At 38.1% G+C, this 18,947-nt stretch overlaps 4 protein-coding genes across 5 annotated transcripts; 2 read left to right on the top strand and 2 right to left on the bottom strand.

Moving 5' to 3' along the window:
• The first annotated feature begins 1,591 nt into the window (after positions 1-1,591).
• On the top strand, positions 1,592-2,467 carry LOC136259848 (transmembrane protein 53-A-like). Its single transcript, XM_066053401.1, has one exon. It carries the CDS (start codon positions 1,592-1,594, stop codon positions 2,465-2,467), a length of 876 nt encoding a protein of 291 aa, XP_065909473.1.
• Positions 2,468-2,992: 525 nt separating this feature from the next.
• On the bottom strand, positions 2,993-11,081 carry LOC136261770 (uncharacterized). The gene is made up of 4 exons (XM_066055823.1): positions 10,911-11,081; positions 5,198-5,297; positions 4,845-5,121; positions 2,993-3,386 (listed from the first exon to the last, which is right to left on the bottom strand). The coding sequence occupies exons 2-4, from the start codon at positions 5,288-5,290 to the stop codon at positions 3,040-3,042; spliced, it is 717 nt and encodes a 238-aa protein (XP_065911895.1). The 5' UTR covers positions 5,291-5,297; positions 10,911-11,081; the 3' UTR covers positions 2,993-3,039.
• Positions 10,943-16,643, top strand: LOC136261771 (uncharacterized). Of its 2 annotated transcripts, XM_066055826.1 has the most exons (5): positions 10,944-11,217; positions 11,271-11,399; positions 11,451-11,570; positions 16,334-16,417; positions 16,465-16,643. In XM_066055826.1, exons 2-5 carry the CDS (start codon positions 11,375-11,377, stop codon positions 16,536-16,538), a joined length of 303 nt encoding a protein of 100 aa, XP_065911898.1. In that variant the 5' UTR covers positions 10,944-11,217; positions 11,271-11,374; the 3' UTR covers positions 16,539-16,643. The 2 variants fall into 2 exon arrangements, with proteins under 2 accessions (XP_065911897.1, XP_065911898.1); XM_066055825.1 differs by having other exon boundaries at positions 10,943-11,399; positions 16,465-16,642.
• Positions 16,560-18,943, bottom strand: LOC136261769 (aminomethyltransferase, mitochondrial-like). The gene is made up of 9 exons (XM_066055822.1): positions 18,712-18,943; positions 18,496-18,657; positions 18,223-18,435; positions 18,100-18,172; positions 17,823-17,968; positions 17,211-17,391; positions 17,043-17,159; positions 16,842-16,880; positions 16,560-16,794 (listed from the first exon to the last, which is right to left on the bottom strand). The coding sequence occupies exons 1-9, from the start codon at positions 18,778-18,780 to the stop codon at positions 16,616-16,618; spliced, it is 1,179 nt and encodes a 392-aa protein (XP_065911894.1). The 5' UTR covers positions 18,781-18,943; the 3' UTR covers positions 16,560-16,615.
• Positions 18,944-18,947: the final 4 nt, after the last annotated feature.

Genomic DNA, 18,947 nt, shown 5'->3' with positions numbered 1-18,947 from the left:
GAATGGCTTCCTGTTTGCTAAGGTGTCCCACCAGGTCCCCTGTTATTTTTACTTTACATCCATCAAGTTGTTTCTAACAGTTTGTGGATTCTCTACCCACGTAGGTAGAGAATCTATGCTAGGTTTACAAGAGGTTGGCATCTCTGCTTGCTGCTAAGAGAGACCAGAGCTATAGTAGTGTGGTGTCCTGGATTAGATGCTCCACCAATTTTTCTTTACTGAGGTCAGCTGTAATCTGTTTGTGTGGAGCCAGGTCTCATCGTGGCAGCCCAGTGACTATTGGAGCACTTGACCTTGCAATATCTGAGAGTCAGGTGCTTCCATCATATTGATTGTTTTTTTTTGTTGTTTTCACTCTTGTTTATTGTTTGTGTTATAGTCACTTGTATGATAGCTGTGGTAAAAAGTTTACAAAGCAATAAAATTCGCCACTAATCTATCAAAAATTAACAATGTGCTTGTCTGTATTAAACCTCTGTTTCCAACCTTATCCTAGCTAGCGTCTGACAGTGATACTCGTTGGTAGCTCGCACCGGGTGATGAACCAATAGCATTCGTCTCATTGAAACTTGCTCCCAAGTATGGCTGGCTGACTAGCAACAGTTGTCAAGGGGGTAGTCACTTCCTTATTGCCATTTGATACACTTGCAACCGGGATCAAGAATTTTGATCTTTGAAATTTTTCCTTGATCACTTGATTTCAGCCTTGATTCTTGATCGTCTACCATAAAAGCCTAGTAAATTCTCATATTGCTAAAAGTTAGCTTTCAAAGGTGCTTGAATGTCACGTTTGCAGTAGTCACTTCAATACTGTCTGTTGAAACACTTAATTACAACAGGGCAATCAAGCGATCAAGAGGCTTTTTTACAGTGAATCAAGACGTCTACCCCTTGGTTGTTAAGCATTATTTGTGTGATGCAAACTCTCTATAGTCTAAATATTTCGAGGGGGAAAATTTTTGAGGTTGAGCAATGTAAAATAAAATTTTCACTGATTTGCAAACAATCTGCCATGTAATATATGGATGTCTAGGATAACCTTGAAAAGCAAAAATTTTCCCCCTCAAAATATTTAGGCTATACGGTATGCGAGGCTAATGGGGATGTATCTGTGCTTAGTAAAAACAAAAACATGATAACAGAAGCAAACATGATCGTGACGAAGTTGAAGGACCAGTAGAGTGTGGACAATAAAAATGACACAATATTTTTTACCAAAGGAGTGTTTATCCTAAAAAAAAAAAATCCTTCATGTGTTGTATACCCTGTATGTGAGGTTGAGTGCCATCTTTGATAACTGCTAGTGATATTGCAGTACTATCATTATTATAAAGTTATACTGCACGTCAATTGTGATGATGATAATTGTACTATTATTGCTCAGTTCTAATAAAATTCCTGCACTTAATGGGACACTATAGAAAAGTAATCATAATAAGGACAAAGTCTTGCTACATTTTTACCTCTGAAAGGAAAACCACTTTATTGAGCCAATTCTTGGTCCTAAAGCATCCTTTACAGAGAGAGTTCACTGTAATGAGACTTTTCAGTATTCTGGGTGTTAGTAACATGTTTACACTATATAGGTATGATGAGGCTACTGTCATCATTTCATTTAGTTAGAAGAAGACTAATCAATCATCAGACATGTCGATCTTACTCATTATCTTATGTGGATACACAACATATTAATCTTCAACTCAACAAAAGACAAGCAAGATTGTTAACACCAGACAATACTGACACCTATAAAGGTCTTGTTATCATGGCTGCTGGACCCTTTGCCAAATTTCACAAACTTGCAAAATTTTCTTATCCATACTTACAGGCAGGGTTTGCAGTAGTAAATATTTACCACAGTTGCTTTGCTTTTGCCTCACGCACTGTTTGTGAGAAGAGAATTGGTAAAATATTTGATGTGTTATCATCCACTATGGATCAGTCTTGTCCCATTGTATTAAAGTTATATTGTAGTGGCTCAAATAGTTTCTTGCCAACTATTATCAGAAAGGCATCTCAACCAGATTGTAATCTCAACTTGACTGGTGTCATATTTGATAGCTCACCAAATGTGTTTGAGTGGATGGCTGTACCAACCACCCTTCGACTATTTCGAGAAGTGAGGAAGAACCCTAGTGTTGTTACAGAGATAAGAGATTTCATGTTCTTAATGATATTTGGACTACCAAATGTTAAAGGCAAACAAAGACACACTGATGAGTTAATGTATAACCCAGACACTTTACTATCTACTATTCCACAACTTTACTTGTACTCATTTGCTGATTACGTTATAAATTTACAATACCTTCAAAAGGTGATCAATGAGCAGAAAAGATTTGGAGCTGATGTTAGTGTTGTGACTTTTTCAGATTCACTTCATATGCAACTTCGACTAAAGCACCGTGAATTATATGATGAGACCGTGTTTCAGTTTCTAAGATCAAAGTGCCACCTGGATGTTTAAAACCTAAAAATTAAGATTAGAACTTGTATAATTGTTCACAGAAGAGACTTCCAGTTATACTATATGCCATGTAGATATGTGGAGTGCATGTTTTCTGTTTCTTTAGGTTTAAACTCAGGAGGTAAACAATGTATAGACGATTGTTCTCAGTTGGCATGCAGCATTGTGTAGCTATACATCACATATTGTGACTGATATGTGGTATCTCAGGACTAAGCTATAAGCCAGTACAAGCCACTTTTATGCCCACAATCGATAGTTATGTTACTACTACACAGTGCACTAATATGGTTTTTATCATTAGCTTCCAGGCTTGTCTGTTCAGGTTTTGTCATCAGCTTCTGTTCAGGTTTTGTCATCAGCTTCTGTTCAAGTTTTGTTCTGTCATAAGTCTCTGTATGAATTGAACCGTGACAACTACAATATCACTATAGATACGTATTATATTATAATACTATATATTGACCTCATTCAAGCTTGATACCACTTGGCTTGTGTTATTAGTCTCCCACCCACACCTGCATGTGTTTTCATGGCAGTGTTAATATTTACTAGGAAAAATTCAATAAAATTTAATTATTCTTGTCACCGTCATATTTATAGTTGTTGTTTTGATCGTCACCATGAACAGCTTTTAACATGTTCAAAGCATTCAAGTTTCCAAGACCTTGTCGGAGTTGTTGAGGTCTTTCAGTAGTAGGGACAGTAGCTGTAGTGGGTGTAGTTTCTGAGCTGGTCAGTTGTTCATTACTATCATATTGTTCATAATCTACTCCATCATCAAAGTCTATTGGTACAGGGTCATTGATAGTTTGATAAATAACATTTCCTTGTAAATCAAATGTTGGATATGTCTTGAGCTTTCTGTGAGGTGGCTCAACAAAGTCTTTACTCTTTGGAGGTGGAGTAAGATTTGGACCTAAAAATTAAACAGCACAATTATATAGTATAACATGTAGTATTTATCATCCCCGTTATATAGGTACAGATGTGGTGACCTAATATTTCTTTTCAAACCGTAAAAAAGGTTATTTTGAGCTACAGTAGATAATTCCAACTTTTCACTGTCTCTTATAACATACAAACCAGAGGTCATTCATTTAAATTACTCCCCTCCCTATCATTTGTCAACTATTTTAGTACTACATCTCACAAGTGATATTGTAGCATTTAATAGTTTAAATCAGCTGTAGATAATTATTTTTACGACTTACATTATAGTTAATAGTATTATGTAATTGAACCTGTGTACAGGCTTCGTAGCCTCAACCCTGGATCACAATTATAACCAAGTAATTAATTGGGAAAAATATTTTTAAGAAGGTTAACTGCCCGATCTCTACCCTCTTCATTTGTACACAATGCCAGAGCCTAACTGCCTGTTAACTGTCATTTTCCAACTGAAAAGCCACAACAACCGACCAAATTAAACACATTGGTCTGAGATTTTTAATTATGTAAACTACCAACTAGTATGTACCAATGGCCGACCATGTTGCATGTATATCTGTCACATGTTATATTGAGCACTGCATTGCATAAATGGAGAGTCACTTAAATTATAGGGAAGTCCTGGGAAATCACAAATATTGCAATCTGGCAGTCAGATACAGTAAAAATGGTACTCAAGTACTCACATGACCCAATATGGTACTCAAGTACTCACATGACTCAATATAGCTCACATGATGTATATATTCGTCATGAGAACCTGAGGGCTGTGGACTTTGATTTGTGGAATTTTATGTACTTTGTTGTCAGGAACATTGTCTGCACAGTGTGTCCATCACTGCTCCTCCTCGAAAAAGCTAATGGTCTGATATAATTAAACATGTCACACACATGCAGGTAATACTCTAGATTGTTAACACTAAAATACTTGTTAGCTAACTGGCAAAGTTATCTGACGTTTGCATTTCTAGACACATTGCTTGCATAATTAACTGTTTATTTGTTGATGATTGTGATGTGTGTGAGGGTAATATTAGTGGTCATGAATACTAGACTTCTAAATTAGAGTGTGGTATCCCAATAAAAAGTACTGGAACATGCTGGATCACAGTAGTATGTAATATCCAATTACTGCAAATATATATCTCTACTTTGCATTTCAATCTCACAGCACAGTAGGGATATTTGCTTCATATTGTTTTATAGTAATTGGACATTATGTACTACTCCGATTCAGCTTGTTCTGGAACTTTTATTGGGGTACTATTGTCCCTACCCTATATAGTTCAAAATTCCTACACTTGTCTTTTAAGGGTATCTATTGACAAGGGAGTAAGTATGTAGTTCTCTTGAAACATACACCAAGATCAAATATCAAACAACATATTTTGCTTCGAAAATCTGTACCCCTTTACAGCAGACTTGCCTGGCTTCGGAGTTAAAAATGGAAAAGGAGACGTTTTAATGATGAGTCCAGTCCATGGGTTAACTTTAGGATCATCGTCAGTTGGTAGTCTACCATTCCCTAGTTGTTGTTCCAAGATGGTATCTTGCAGTTTAAACTCTTCATACAGATTATCAAAGTCTTGCAAGGCAGGATCTTGCTTATTCCTGGTCATTCTTCTCTGCCTCATAGCAAAGGCAAACTTGAGACGAAGCTTCTCCAAATCTTCCGCCTGTTTTCTTGACCTACTCAAAGTCTCCTAATATTTACACAAATCAAGCACTTACTCAAGAACTCACATATTAACATTACACAACACTGGCCTATATACATACCATTCTGTCACTCAACAAGTTGTTAATGATCATCAGTACCAATGAAAAGAACACACATCCAAATACTAATGGGAGTATCCAGTTTCTACGCATGGTCCACCTAACATAGCACATGTGTACTGATCTGTCTACAATAGTAGTATAATATACAACATTGCAAATTGTTCTTCAGGAGAGGACCTTCACCCTTTTAGTGCTCCTTTAGTACTAAAAGTCTTAAAATGTTGTACCAAAGCTTTGGCCTTGGAGCTCTCAGACTGGTTAACACTGGCAAACATCTTGAAAATCAAATCACGCCAGTGGTATGATGAAATCAAATCTATGACTATAACTATGTCTCATGTGGTCACTTGTGCATGTAATGCCTTGCTACCCATGAGATTAAAATAGATTATATAATTACCATTAAACATAACAGATTAGCAGAAGTTGCAAATTAGTAGTATTCTTTGTGGACATGAGATGAGCACATGATCTTTATTGGATTACAATAGTGGAACCTGTCAATCAGGAGATTTGAAAATGAGGACCCTAGCTGTGTAATCAGGACACTTTATAGCCCCAAAATATCATTTAGCATGCAAGCTGACCTGGAAAATCAGGACACCTTGATAATCAGGACACTTTTGGTTGTGTCCTTTACACACAGGTGTCACTGCACTAGATGTCCAAAGACTCTTCAATGATTGCTGATCATCAAAAGAAGGACCAAGAAAATATTTGAGCTAGAAAGAAAGTGTTGACAACATAGAGACTCAAATGTGGAAGAGATCAGTGTGTTAGTCAGCTATCAGTATGCTATCAGAGTAAAAATTAACTTGTTTTAGTACAGTTTCCCTTAAAATGACAGGCACTGCCCTGTGGCTAAACATGAAAATTGAAACATCAAGACACACGATATGTCATGCAGCCAAGAAAGCCTGCACGTCACACCGTGAGTATATTGACAGGAAGAAAGAAAAGTATGCACGTGTGAAAAAGCTGTTTAAAACAGCCTTTTCACACGTGCATAGCTCCATGGCCCCCTCTCCAAAGCACATCATTTTGCATTATAGCTGTCTGCCAGGTAGGGTAGGCCACACAGCAAATTTGAATAACAACAGCCATTTGCAAGATATGGGTGTTCATAATTTTGTTTTAATTTCTTTGTTTTTTTCTTATACCGTACAAGAGCTATGGGGACTTTGATTTCTTTTTGCACACTTTGCAAAAATTGCTATAAAACCTAAACTTGCAATTTGATTGTCTCAACCTTTGGCACAAATGAAGAGCGTATAAAGGTGAAGTCGCGTACTACGTTTGCTGTGAATACAATGAATATTCAAGGAGTTGTGAGGGTTTATTTACGTTAAAAAGAGCAAAGTTCTTGTCACGGCTATAGGTATGGGAATAACTTGAAAATATGTATGTACATAGACTGATCATTGTAGCAGTGCCTTTTGATATTTTGAATAGCAATAGAGTTACAGCTACAAAGTTATAAAACAAAAATCAAACAAGTGTAAAATTGCGGGATCAAGATACTCTAATAGAGCAGTCATCGCAGGTTAAAAAGGTACACAAAAAGTGTCAGAAAAAACTTACCAGAGTTTGAACCAAGGACCGTCATACCTAACACCTCCATCCTTAACCACTGCTGTCTTTGCTGATCACCTCCTTAATTTCTGCTTTATAAATGAAAACTCTAGTTTAAATCTGCTTATAAAACTTTTGTGATTTCATAGATCTACCAATAGAAGTACTTGATTGTTCTAGAACATTCTATGTATGTTCTATTAGGAGTCCTAAAAAAAAGTGCACTCTATTAGAGTATTACAATAAATATTGAAGTAATAATTATCATTGTATCTGTACAGAAAAGAAGAAATGTGAGTAAAAACAAACCTCAAAGTCAGCCATAGGCTGGTTTTGGGGCCTTACAAAGTACAAAAAGAAGTAAAATCCACATAAAACAGTCAAACTGTGAAAAAATGGTGCGGCTTTTAAAACCTGGGTGAAGTGAAATCAAAAGTGGCGGCCAAGAAATGGCTACAATGATGTTAAGGCTAATAAATTTCAATAATGGTTGTGCATTATTAAAATTTATTAGCCTTAACAGCATTGCAGCCATTTCTTGGCCGCCACCTTTGATTTCACAACTTTTTTCACCCAGACTTTTTAAGGCCGCACCATTTTTTTCACAGCTTGACTGTTTTCGTGTGGATCATATGTAATAAAAATCATTTTTATGGAATCTACAAATCCAACATGAAAAACAAGAAAATGCTAACAGACGGTCAGATACTGAATTTAAAAAAAAAATCACAAAAACTCAAATTTTGGTCTGTCTGTCTGTCTGCTTGACCAAGGCAAGAAGCCAAACAAAGCAGCACACAGCCACCATTCCATACCACAATACCAAACTCACCTGTGACATTTACCTTTTCTCTGGTTCCAACTGCCTTCTGCGCTTTTCCTTTCCAAATACATGGTTGTTTTCTTGTTTATGCAAGGAAATTATACCAAAGTGTTAAGTTTCTGCATCAACACTTGAGAAGCCACAAAACTATTTGAAGCACTATAGCAACTGTAAGTGGAGTAGCTACACACATAAAGCATTGCATGGACCAACCACACCCTCTAAACAATCAGAAACACACCATGACCACACCCCATAATGATCTAGCTGTGGTTTTGCTGTAGAAAACTGTATGTGGCAAACCACACCCCTTAAAAAAAACTCAAAATCAGGAAGACTAAGGTAGTCTACTAAAGTAGTCATAGTGATACAGCTATGCTATAGTGATACAGCTATGCTATAGTGATACAGCTATGCTATGGTGATACAGCTATGCTATGGTGATACAGCTATGCTATGGTGATACAGCTATGCTATGGTGATACAGCTATGCTATGGTGATACAGCTATGCTATAGTGATACAGCTATGCTATAGTGATACAGCTATGCTATGGTGATACAGCTATGCTATGGTGATACAGCTATGCTATGGTGATACAGCTATGCTATGGTGATACAGCTATGCTATGGTGATACAGCTATGCTACAGTGATACAGCTATGCTACAGTGATACAGCTATGCTATGGTGATACAGCTATGCTATAGTGATACAGCTATGCTATAGTGATACAAATTATGCTATAGAAAATTCAAACTAATAGTACAACTAATTTAAAAATGAAGTAAGTACCAGCAACAAAACAAGATAATGTGAATGATGGTAGCTATTACAACATAACTATGTGGGAAAATCCCTACTTTGGCATTGTGGTAACATGCCACATAATAGCTACCACCATTCATATTTCTTGTTCCGCTACTTTTTATCACTTGGATCAACTAGTTAAAGCACCGCCGCAAGTGCAATATGGAAAAAAATAGCACAAGGGAGTAGGTGAGAGACTAGTGCAGCATGAGGCAATGCCAAAGGCTTGAGACCACACCAGAGTGCAATTTAAAGTGCTATCTGATTGTTTTTGTCCAGACCATTCATTTTGTAGACTTGAATTACATCAGTTTTCAGCCATCAGACCATTGGTAAGTGTGTATGTAGTACAAGTTTGGTGATAAAACAAACAAATAGCATTGTTTTGGCTACTTCTGGCGATTTAAAATGTTATGCACGTGAAAAACAGTGCTGTATTTGCTAATAGCACTCTTATTCATTTGATCTTCGCCCACACAAGTGCTTTAATTTATTTTAGTAGTATATAGCTGTAATATACACGTGTGGCTGTTCTATTAGAGTATCAAACATGGCTGTTGTTATTAATATTATTATAATTACTAGGACTGGGTCTTATGTAATTGCATGGCACCAGGATGGTTTTCTAAGCTGGTAATTAATCATAGATGTGACTGCTACAACAGAATTAAAAGTTAGAAACTGACTGCTACATTAGGGTAAATGACTGCTCTATTAGAGTATATTCAATCTAAGCTAATCTGCAAGATGAACACACACAACTTATAGCTAGTTTAGTGACTTAATTTCTTGTAGAACTGGTAGTAATCAAACACGGTAATTAAAAGTGTGTATGTAAAAGTGACTGCTCTATTAGAGTATCTTGATTGCACAGTATTTTATTAGAGACTTACTTCCAGCCTTCTTACATTAGCTATCTTGCAAGCACCATTTCTCCAACAGGCTGATGAAACCCACAACCAGTGGTGTTGAATAAGTCACCTGTAAACAACCAGTTCTGATAAAAACTGACTAATTAACACTACATCTGCTTTCCAATCTGTCATCTCTCTCTCTGATCAATGAGCAAGCGAACATGTACCCACAATGAAACACAGGTTACGTGCTCATTAAACAGAATCGTCGTACTGTTTGTATCACCTTCACAAAAGCATCTGTCCATTATACGATTGTCTTTTTGTTCAACATGGATTCTATCCCAGTGAGTGCAAAGCATTAGGCCTTGTAGTTTTTCTCTCAACATTATTTATTATTTATTTATGATGTAATTTTAATCACATTTCTTATTGTTCTTAGTACTTGGTTGTATATTAGTACTTTACAGTGGGCAGCACTGAAGGTCTGACAGCAACATGTGCTGCACCCTTTGGATAATTAGAGTATCTTGAGTGAGCCTCAACCAACTGGACTATAAGAAAGGCAAGGTTCATAGGGGCAAGCATTCGTCGGAACCCCAAAAGTCACATACTACTGATGAGTTTGTGAAGAAAAATGGTGGTCTGGTGGTAACTACGGTCTCATTAGAGTGGCCTAATCTATCAGTACATCATTATACAGATGGTGGAAACAGATGGGCCATGCCACCTTACTGCATGATCAATGCCTGTAATAAAAGAACAAGATTTTTTAAATAGAGCAGTCAACTAACATATTTCCTCGTATAAAGACACTTTCAAATAAATGCCTCTTTTCTCAATTATAAGCTTGGGGGAGGGGGGTTTCCAGCATATCGAGGAAATAAATGTGTGGTTGTCAAATAGAGGCCCACACTATTACTGTTAGTAGCTTTAATTCTTTCCCTTGGTACTGTTCCTTATTAACAATAAGTTTAGAGCCATCTGAGGGATGAATATCCTATTAGTGATCCGTCTGTGTGTGTGTCCACATGAATGCAGATATGTAACTAATACAAATTATTATAAGCCTCATAATATGATTATGTAGTCAACACACTGTATAAAGGTTCTCTATATGCTTACCATTACACAACAACGGTTACTCTATCACAACTCAAATTAGACTAAATTTCAGGCATCTAAACTCCCGGTCTACTTTGGATATTTGTCCGTCAAAGGCTCTGATTAACTGGGAAGGAATCAAAAGCCTGCATACCTATTTGGTTAAATCTGTTAGTAATCAGTGTATACATGTCTGTTGCATGCTCCACTAACTCTCTACTGTGGCATAGCAGTTATAAGTAACTTTGATTTTATTTTTGTCTTGCCAGACTTTTTTAGTAACTTGGTAACCCTGAGACTAGACTCCTGATCCCTATTAATTATATTGTACATATAATTGTCAGTTATTATGATGTTTATCTCTCAAGTTGGCTAGCTTAGACTCTTTGACTTCCCTTGCATCACTAGATGTTTGATATACACATTGTTCGGCGCCCCCCATTGAATCAGCGCTATGTGCAGGGTACAATGAACATGTAGTGGTGACCACAGTTTTGACCACATCACTGAGTCCCGGTAGCTATACACATTTATGTAAACAAATAATTACCGGAAGTTAGCTAGTTGTTAACGATTTCCAGTCAGTTGCGGTGACTATAGCAATCTACCGTTGAGAGAGCTCATCAGTTTCAACATCGAATCTCGTTATAGTCTAAAAGTTATCAAAATGATTCGTTATCTCATCACGTGATACTCTTTGTTCCACTATCACGTGCCTAAAGTCAACAAAAAGATTATTTAAAAGGGAAGACTGCTCAGTATAAAAATACTGCTTTTCAGCAGTACCCCGAATATTGTACTCGTGCGTTTTACTGCTCGAGGTTACAATATACCGAATTAATAGCGAAAATGATAAGGTTATTTCAAAACTCGTTAACCAGCAGACTTACATTACGTGTGTGTAAAGCAGCATTGTCGTCACACAAACGTCATCACAGCACCAGCCAGGAGGAAAGTGTGATAACTATCACGAGAATTTACAACGATGAGGAAGGCCAGTCTCATTTTGGCTCCATGGAGATAGAGCTAAAGGGCTCTGGTGAATTACTGATTTATATAGGGTCCATATTTCAATTGTGTGGTAATTTAGGTGATATTGGGTACTTGTCAAAACTGATTCCAGCTACTGGGGTAATCTTCAGACAGACACCATCAGCCTACAACTACGAGTGGCATAATGCTCCAGCCAAGCAGTTCATCGTTAATCTTGGTAAGAAACGTGTCAGTATGTGTGTAGTGTGTGTGTGTGTGTGTGTGTGTGTGTGTGTGTGTGTGTGTGTGTGTGTGTGTGTGTGTGTGTGTGTGTGTGTGTGTGTGTGTGTGTGTGTGTGTGTGTGTGTGTGTGTGTGTGTGTGTGTGTGTGTGTGTGTGTGTGTGTGTGTGTGTGTGTGTGTGTAGTGCATCCACTGCGTTCTGGACATTTTGGACTATTCATGTTTTTTCTTTTGTGTTGGGTTTCTTCCTACTCCATCACAAAAGAAAAAAGCAGTCTGGTCATGTAAGACTATGTTTGGATCATGATAAGGCCAGGCAAACTTGATTACTTGTTTCTCACCCACAAAAATTCGGATTTCCATGTGGGCAGGCGGTCATTTTTCATTTTATTAAAGAAAATACTCCAAATCAAGCTGTCTGTTGCTATAAAGGTTAGCTAAAGCCTTAAATACATGTGCACATGATTGATAACAGCAATAATGTAATTAGAGGTGGTGGGGTAAAAAGGGATGAAGGTGGGGATGAGAAACAATTAATCAACTGGCCTAAAGTGTCCTTATTAAGGTGTCCTGATGGGATGTATAATTCCCACATCATACCTTACCACATCATACCTTGCCACACACCCTAATGTATCCCTTTCCCACCCATACTTCTTTGTGCCACCACAGCAGTCAGCTAACAATATACATGGAGCCACAGGGAGGCTGTAACAATTGAATCCATTACACCTCCAGTCGACTCTCCAGTTTGTCATTCACATATATACCCATCCTAGCATTTTCACTTCTCTTAAAAATCTGATCTGGCACTTTTGCATTTACTGCAGCAATGGTACCCCCAGCGTGTAGACTGTGCCCCTGGGATGGGAAACCCAAACCAGCTATATTGTTGATAAACAGACTGCATACACCCCCTGTAAACAGCTGTAGCTTATTTTCCCACAAAATCTCTCCATTTCAAGATTGCTCAAATTATAAAGCTTCTCATCTGATTCCAATTTTATGCAGATAGCGTTCAAGCCTAGATATGGACAAGTCTTCAACTTGGTTCTGGCAGTCACCACTTCATCTCCTTGTCTGTCTTGCTATGGATTATTTGGATGATCATTTCCTCATTAATTGAAAAGTCACATGGCCACGCTAACTGTTCTCTGATGTACTGCAAGTACAAGACAAACTTGTGTGGCCTGGCTGGGGTCGGTGGCAAACTGTGAGCCAGTTCCCATCTCTTCTGGCACCAATGTATTTCTTAGCAGTGCTGTAAGTCCACAAAACTGTATTCAGCGACCTCCAGGTCTTCTATTTCATTGATCATTTTCCCATGTGCTAACATACCTATGGAACAAGATGCCATGCCATAAAATCAGTTATTGAGGTTGTCATGTTCTTTGTACATGTTACTTTTCAGTGACTATCAAGCTATGTGGTTCTTAATACTGGGTTAACAACATAGCATTGTATAGCTGAGCTGCAATCAACACAGCCTGTTCCTTTAGACTGTGACCAACGCAGTGCTGTCTACAACAAATGTTTACATTGTTTTACCCTTTTATAACATTTTTAGATGGAAACAACCAGTTGTTGTCCATGCTTCAGTTACAAGTAAATGCATCCACAGCTTTAGAACCTGGGGCACAGAATCTTGTGTTGAATTGAGTATTTATTGCGCTAGCAAATCTATCAACACTGTGCAGGCCCCAAATCTCATCTAGTCAGACAAATATGGATGAGTTAAGCATGTAACCATCGAGTCATTATTTTGGAGATCGAGCCTAGGGATAGTGACTTTGAAATTATTGTACTCGTAAACACTGGCCATTTGCCTTGTACCAGCAGATTTAACTCTTACAGTTTGCACCTTAATTTGCTTATTTTGCTGTTGAGAACTGACCCTTAGACAGGTCAATAACAAATCCAAGCCATTCAGTATCATGGGACAGCTTTTCTCTTCATTGATGACTAAGCCAAATTACTTTTAACCAAGACACTTTCATTTATAGTTCTATCATTACCATGTACGGCAACAATACCACCAAGGTAGATAATAGCCTTCAGTTCTCAAACTCTCCATAACCTAATAAGTGGCCTTAATAATAACTTAGTAAATAGGAGCAAGCACTGGAATTCCCAAAGGCAACACTGTAAACACGTAGAAGCTACGTACCCCTGCACCGAAAGCGTCAGGGTGGATGTCCACATGATGGCGGTTGAACTTAAGCAAATATTCATTCTTTTCGAGCATAAGGGCAACTACATGCAAATCTTCATATTTGAAGGTCAGCACGTGGAGAAACTGGTTAAGATACCTCAAGTGTTTATGCAACTTTCGAGCAGTTTCGGATACAATAGAGAGAGGGGGCTACTGCTTGTCCACCCTGATTACACAGTGATTCTTTAATTGCCAGGCTGCCTATCACTTTGTCCACAAAGCTCTTGGCTAAGCAATGATTATGCTGAGTATGAGGAAGGGGAATAAACTGATAGCCACTTTCAATATATTCAAGTATATGGCATGGAGCATGACATGGAACATGACATGGAGCATGACATGGAACATGACATGGAGCATGACATGGAACATGACATGGAGCATGACATGGAGCATGACATGGAGCATGACATGGAGCATGACATGGAACATGTAGTACACCTTTCCAACTTTCTTTACGCAGCCTTGCATGTCTGTTACTTGCATTGGCCCTTGGCTCACAATTGTACTGTTTCTAAATTCAATTCATTGTCAGGCAACACTCTTAGCAACCTTTGCATGTTCAAAAGGTTGAGCATTAATACATTCCTTTGACACAATCTGCCCAATTGCTTCTACCTCATAAGTTAGCACTTTCACAGCACAATGACAACTCAGCTGGCCATGGGTCAGGCTGACATACCCTTATCACAAACTGAAAACAATACAGTTTACTTGGCACTAAACTAAACTTGGCTAGGTGTCAGGCATTATGACAGGCGTGGAAGGTCTCCACTGCTCTATAACATGTAGGGCCTTGATAGTCAACTCAACTCCATTGAGGGTATATACTGAACACCTCTTCTTATTGTCCCTGCCTCCACCTCTTGGACGCTTGTAGATTATTCTGTCTGTATTTTCTACTTCTATTTTAGCATCCTTATCATTATGCAGCCCTACTTTATGCTCAGTCAAAATTTTTTGTCTTCAGGCCCAGACGCTAAAAGGTCTTCTTGGTAATGAGCAATCACCCCCCACCCAAAGTCGGAGCAGTCGGCAATCTTAATGTGGTAATGCCTTGTTACCAATGTCTTATACTTTTGTCAAGCTTTTTCTCAGATGATTTGGCAGAACTGATGACCACCTCTACTCCACAGTTAAAACGCTAGTGGTGCTCATGGTCTTTCTTCCTAAACTGGTAGCTGGTGTTACCGAGTTTGTCCATGTATTATTAGTGTACTCACACATGTATTTTCCAGCAGTTGAATTAGACAGAAAATAAACTCCCACATGAATACAGTATGTGGTTGCGTTATGTCTTCATGTGATGTTGGGTGTAATAGTGTGCGTTATGCCACAGGTTGGCTGCAACTTCTATTAGTATCTCTACTAGGAGTACACCACAACTAGTACACAGTGGAGAAGTTTGAACTGTTATTTGCAGACTTGGTGAGAAGTTGAGGACGAGCTGTCAGCCTTAGCCGACATAAGCTATCTGTGATTGTAAATACATGTACATTAACAAATCTAGAGGGCTATGATCAGGAAACACGACAGTGCACTGTGAGGCCAAAAAAAGCCAATGTGTCTGGGCACACGACATATGTGTCTGTATATTCAGAAAAATGCAATTTTTACGCAGTTGTACTTGTACGTTGGTAATGGCTAAACAGAAATAGCCCATTTTTTTCCTGTGAAATATTCCTTAGGAGCCAAGAAGTGGCTGCAATGTTATAATGTCAATTTTTAAAAGTATTTGACTTATAACCTTATTGTAGATGCCACCTTCATACTAGCCTGTTTTTGGAAGGCCACACGCCCTTTTCACAGCTTGGCTGTTTTGGGTGTTCAATTCCAACAGAGAGTTTAGCAAATTTGAAAACCAAGTCTCGTGTTCGTACATGTGTCATGTAACAAGACTCGTATACTCTAATAGAGCAGTCAATGTTCTTCAAAATAGAATGTCTTGTTGACCTGTCATTACACATAATTTTGTCAATAACACTGAAGTCTTTGTACTTGGTTTATACTATCTGTTGAGAATACTGGAATAAATTATCAATGGATAATGGTATAATTTTCCACACTTTTGCTGAAAATCTGGTAAAATTTTAACAAATAGTAGACTTCATTAAGTGAATATATCCCATAATCCCAACTTGTAAAAGCTCATCTTACAAATATCATACCGCATTTGTTGCCATGTGTCCAATGATGATAATGGTTACTGATGCTAACCATATAAGGATTGCCCTTCACTAGACTGATAATTTGTTATATAAGCACTAAAACCTGATCTATCTACAGCGTATTGTTGCAAGTCAAGTGTTCCAAAGAACACACACACATACACACCCCACGGACACTAAAGAGGTACACAATGCCACTGTGTGGTGTGTCTACATGTGGTTATGTTAGTTCATAGAACTGTGTGCAGTGGATATCCTAACATAGCTGCTCATACTCTATAGTAGGAACATCAACCCATATATCGGTACTACAATGGTGACCACTGTAATGATTACTTAGCCAGTTAACCATTGTGGTATAATCCTTTTGTTGCCGTAGATGCTGCCGTTGAAGTGCAGGTCAGTGATGGAGAGAAAAGGACACTGAAACAAGGAGAAGTGTTTTTTGTAGAAGATTTACACGGTCAGTACATATAGCATAGTACGGCAGCTCTATGTAATGTGTTACAGGGAAGGGACACTTCTCAAAAGCTGTGAACAACAAGTTCCGATCTTCACTGTTTATACCAGTAACAGAAGACTAATTTGAAGAAAACAATTGAAAATACACTTGAATACAATTCATTTCACTTAAATACAATTTATTTCACTTAAATACAATTCATTTCTTATAATGATAGTTTAACGGTATGAAAGGTAGCTTACACACACTTGCGGAAAACTGTTTCTTCCTCACAGACACTTGTAGTTCATTGTTCAGTTTAGCATGGCTGGTTGGTACATAGCCCATGGCTATGTTGCAGTCCAGTGTGGGAGATGGACACCCTGATGTGACGACTCCTATAGTAATATATGTATTAGGCTGTGTTATGTAGTGTAGTGTGTACCTATAGTGTTCCCATCTTTGTCCAGGATCTCTGAACCACCTGAATATCACACAAAGTATAAAATTTGTTGTAACATCTCATAACATCAGGCTTTTATGAATTTTTAGTCTTTTCAATAAACAGTTTATTGGCTATAGTTATGTGAGACTTGACTTGTTAGGTGTAGTTTGTGTCCACAAATTCAACATTTACACAATTCACCTCGTGATGGAGGACCTTTCTCATACTTTAATCCAATTTTTCTTTTAGTTGCACCATTTTTCAGTTGATCAATGATCTTTTGGTGACCTGGGAAGGATTGCTTCCTTCTTTGTTTTGCTGAAAAGAGCACCAGTAACTGGCACAATAATAATATCATTGTAGACTAACTAATGCACCAAGCAAGCCCAGCCTCAACTGGTGTGGTATCTTCACTAATTTCTTGTCCATACAGACACAATCCAGCCTCCATTCTCAAACTGTCTCTGGCACCTAAGCCAGCCAGTTGAACATCATCAAATTGTAGAAGTTTATCAGCCAACTCAACTGCTCTGGAGCTGGGAACTTGTATCTATACAAACAGAAGATATACTATATAGTACCTGGCCTCAGGCAGTAACCCAGTCCACACTGTAGAATACCATCACACACAACCAGGAAAGTTTGAAGTGCAAAAAAAAAGATTTAAATCAATGAATGTGAATTTCACTCACCAGAAGTGAGGAAATGTGAAATTTGGTGTTCCACAATGGGCAGTAGTCCCTAACTATCATAGCTTACCAAGATTGTAATATCAATGGCTCCTAATATATACTGATGAGAGTATCTTCTGAAGGGCATATCATGAAGTAAAGTTTGCCCATTTCTGATTTATTTATTGTTTAAATTCTATGCAATCAGTTTAAGCATTTCTCTTGTATAATTAATGATGCCTAACAATGTTGAACTCAAACACTCGGCACTTTTCACTGTACTATGTCTTCAGCTAGTTGTACTACTCACCTCTACCCCATCTTCACCAGTATAGCCACACCTGGTCACTCTACACTGAGGTATTCCAAACACTTCCATCATAATACTTGTCATGAATGATAGCCCATCAAGATTGTGACTGACTCCCTGACTTAGTACACTAGCCATTGCTGGACCTGCAGTGAAACACGCTTAATAAGGTCACAGCAAACTTGAAAATTCCCAAATGTGTCATTTGTCTACCTGTCTAATAGCCAACTCCTTAGGAAAAACTTGAGCCATAAGTGACCGGAATAGAATATGTTACCTTGTAATGCCAGCAGTGAATATTCCATTAGAATATCAATGTTAGCATCTGCTTGTTGTTCCTCGTGAACTTGCTGTGGTTGTAATTGAAGTACAGATTAGTTTATTAGTATCTACCAATGACCTTAAGTCTTGTGGTTACTGTATCAGCTCTTGAAGCGTTGGACACGAGGTAGTAAGAGTCCTGGCCAGTACAGGTTAAGATGGCGTCATCAATAATACCTCCATTATCATTAGTCAACAATGTATAAACACTATGGTGTTGTGTTAAGGCATCAACGTCTGCCACAAATAACGCTTTAAGGAGTTTAGTGACTTGTGGACCACTGAGATTGGCCTGTAGGGGGAATATTATATTGCACACAGTGACACGTGAACACACACATAACACACACACCTGTAGCATATGTGACACATCGAACAAAGAGGCTTTACTGCGACAGTGAAGGTGCGATTCCTTAATACCAGAATTGTTGTATTGTACTGGCATCATCCAACCAGCGAACGGTACCATACGACCTCCATGCGACACGTGAAAGTCGTACAAAACTGTCTTTTTCTTTGAATAAGAAGTTCCTTAACATATTTACAAATATGGCTATAACTTCCATACCTCAATGGTGGAATAAAATCGCTTCATAGGTAAACGACAAAACCTCCTAAAGTGACAAACACTCGCCATCTTGCGCTCCCTCTGCTATGTTGCACCAACTGAGAACTCCGATCATACGTAGTAATTTGCTGTATAGCTAGGACAAATTTTGGTATGTAATTGTAAAATTGTCAATACAAATCAGGCTTTACAGGCTCTTCGAGCCTGTAATATTATTAGTACTGATTTATCGATTG

Source organism: Dysidea avara, chromosome 7 (genome assembly GCF_963678975.1).
Source record: "Dysidea avara chromosome 7, odDysAvar1.4, whole genome shotgun sequence".
NCBI lineage: Eukaryota > Metazoa > Porifera > Demospongiae > Dictyoceratida > Dysideidae > Dysidea > Dysidea avara.
Note: the sequence above shows the minus strand (reverse complement) of the source record. Positions and strands in the feature narration are given on the sequence as shown.

Coding starts and splice junctions, on each gene's coding strand:
- LOC136259848 (XM_066053401.1), top strand. CDS start 1,592: ATGAGGCTACTGTCATCATTTCATTTAGTTAGAAGAAGACTAATCAAT.
- LOC136261770 (XM_066055823.1), bottom strand. CDS start 5,290: ATGCGTAGAAACTGGATACTCCCATTAGTATTTGGATGTGTGTTCTTT. Junction 5,122..5,197: donor ACTTGTTGAGTGACAGAATG/GTATGTATATAG, acceptor TGTAAATATTAG/GAGACTTTGAGTAGGTCAAG. Junction 3,387..4,844: donor ATTTTTAACTCCGAAGCCAG/GCAAGTCTGCTG, acceptor TTTAATTTTTAG/GTCCAAATCTTACTCCACCT.
- LOC136261771 (XM_066055825.1), top strand. CDS start 11,210: ATGATAAGGTTATTTCAAAACTCGTTAACCAGCAGACTTACATTACGT. Junction 11,400..11,450: donor GATAGAGCTAAAGGGCTCTG/GTGAATTACTGA, acceptor GTGGTAATTTAG/GTGATATTGGGTACTTGTCA. Junction 16,418..16,464: donor TTTTGTAGAAGATTTACACG/GTCAGTACATAT, acceptor AATGTGTTACAG/GGAAGGGACACTTCTCAAAA.
- LOC136261769 (XM_066055822.1), bottom strand. CDS start 18,780: ATGGCGAGTGTTTGTCACTTTAGGAGGTTTTGTCGTTTACCTATGAAG. Junction 16,881..17,042: donor GAAAGGTCCTCCATCACGAG/GTGAATTGTGTA, acceptor TGTGATATTCAG/GTGGTTCAGAGATCCTGGAC. Junction 16,795..16,841: donor CAAAGATGGGAACACTATAG/GTACACACTACA, acceptor ATATTACTATAG/GAGTCGTCACATCAGGGTGT.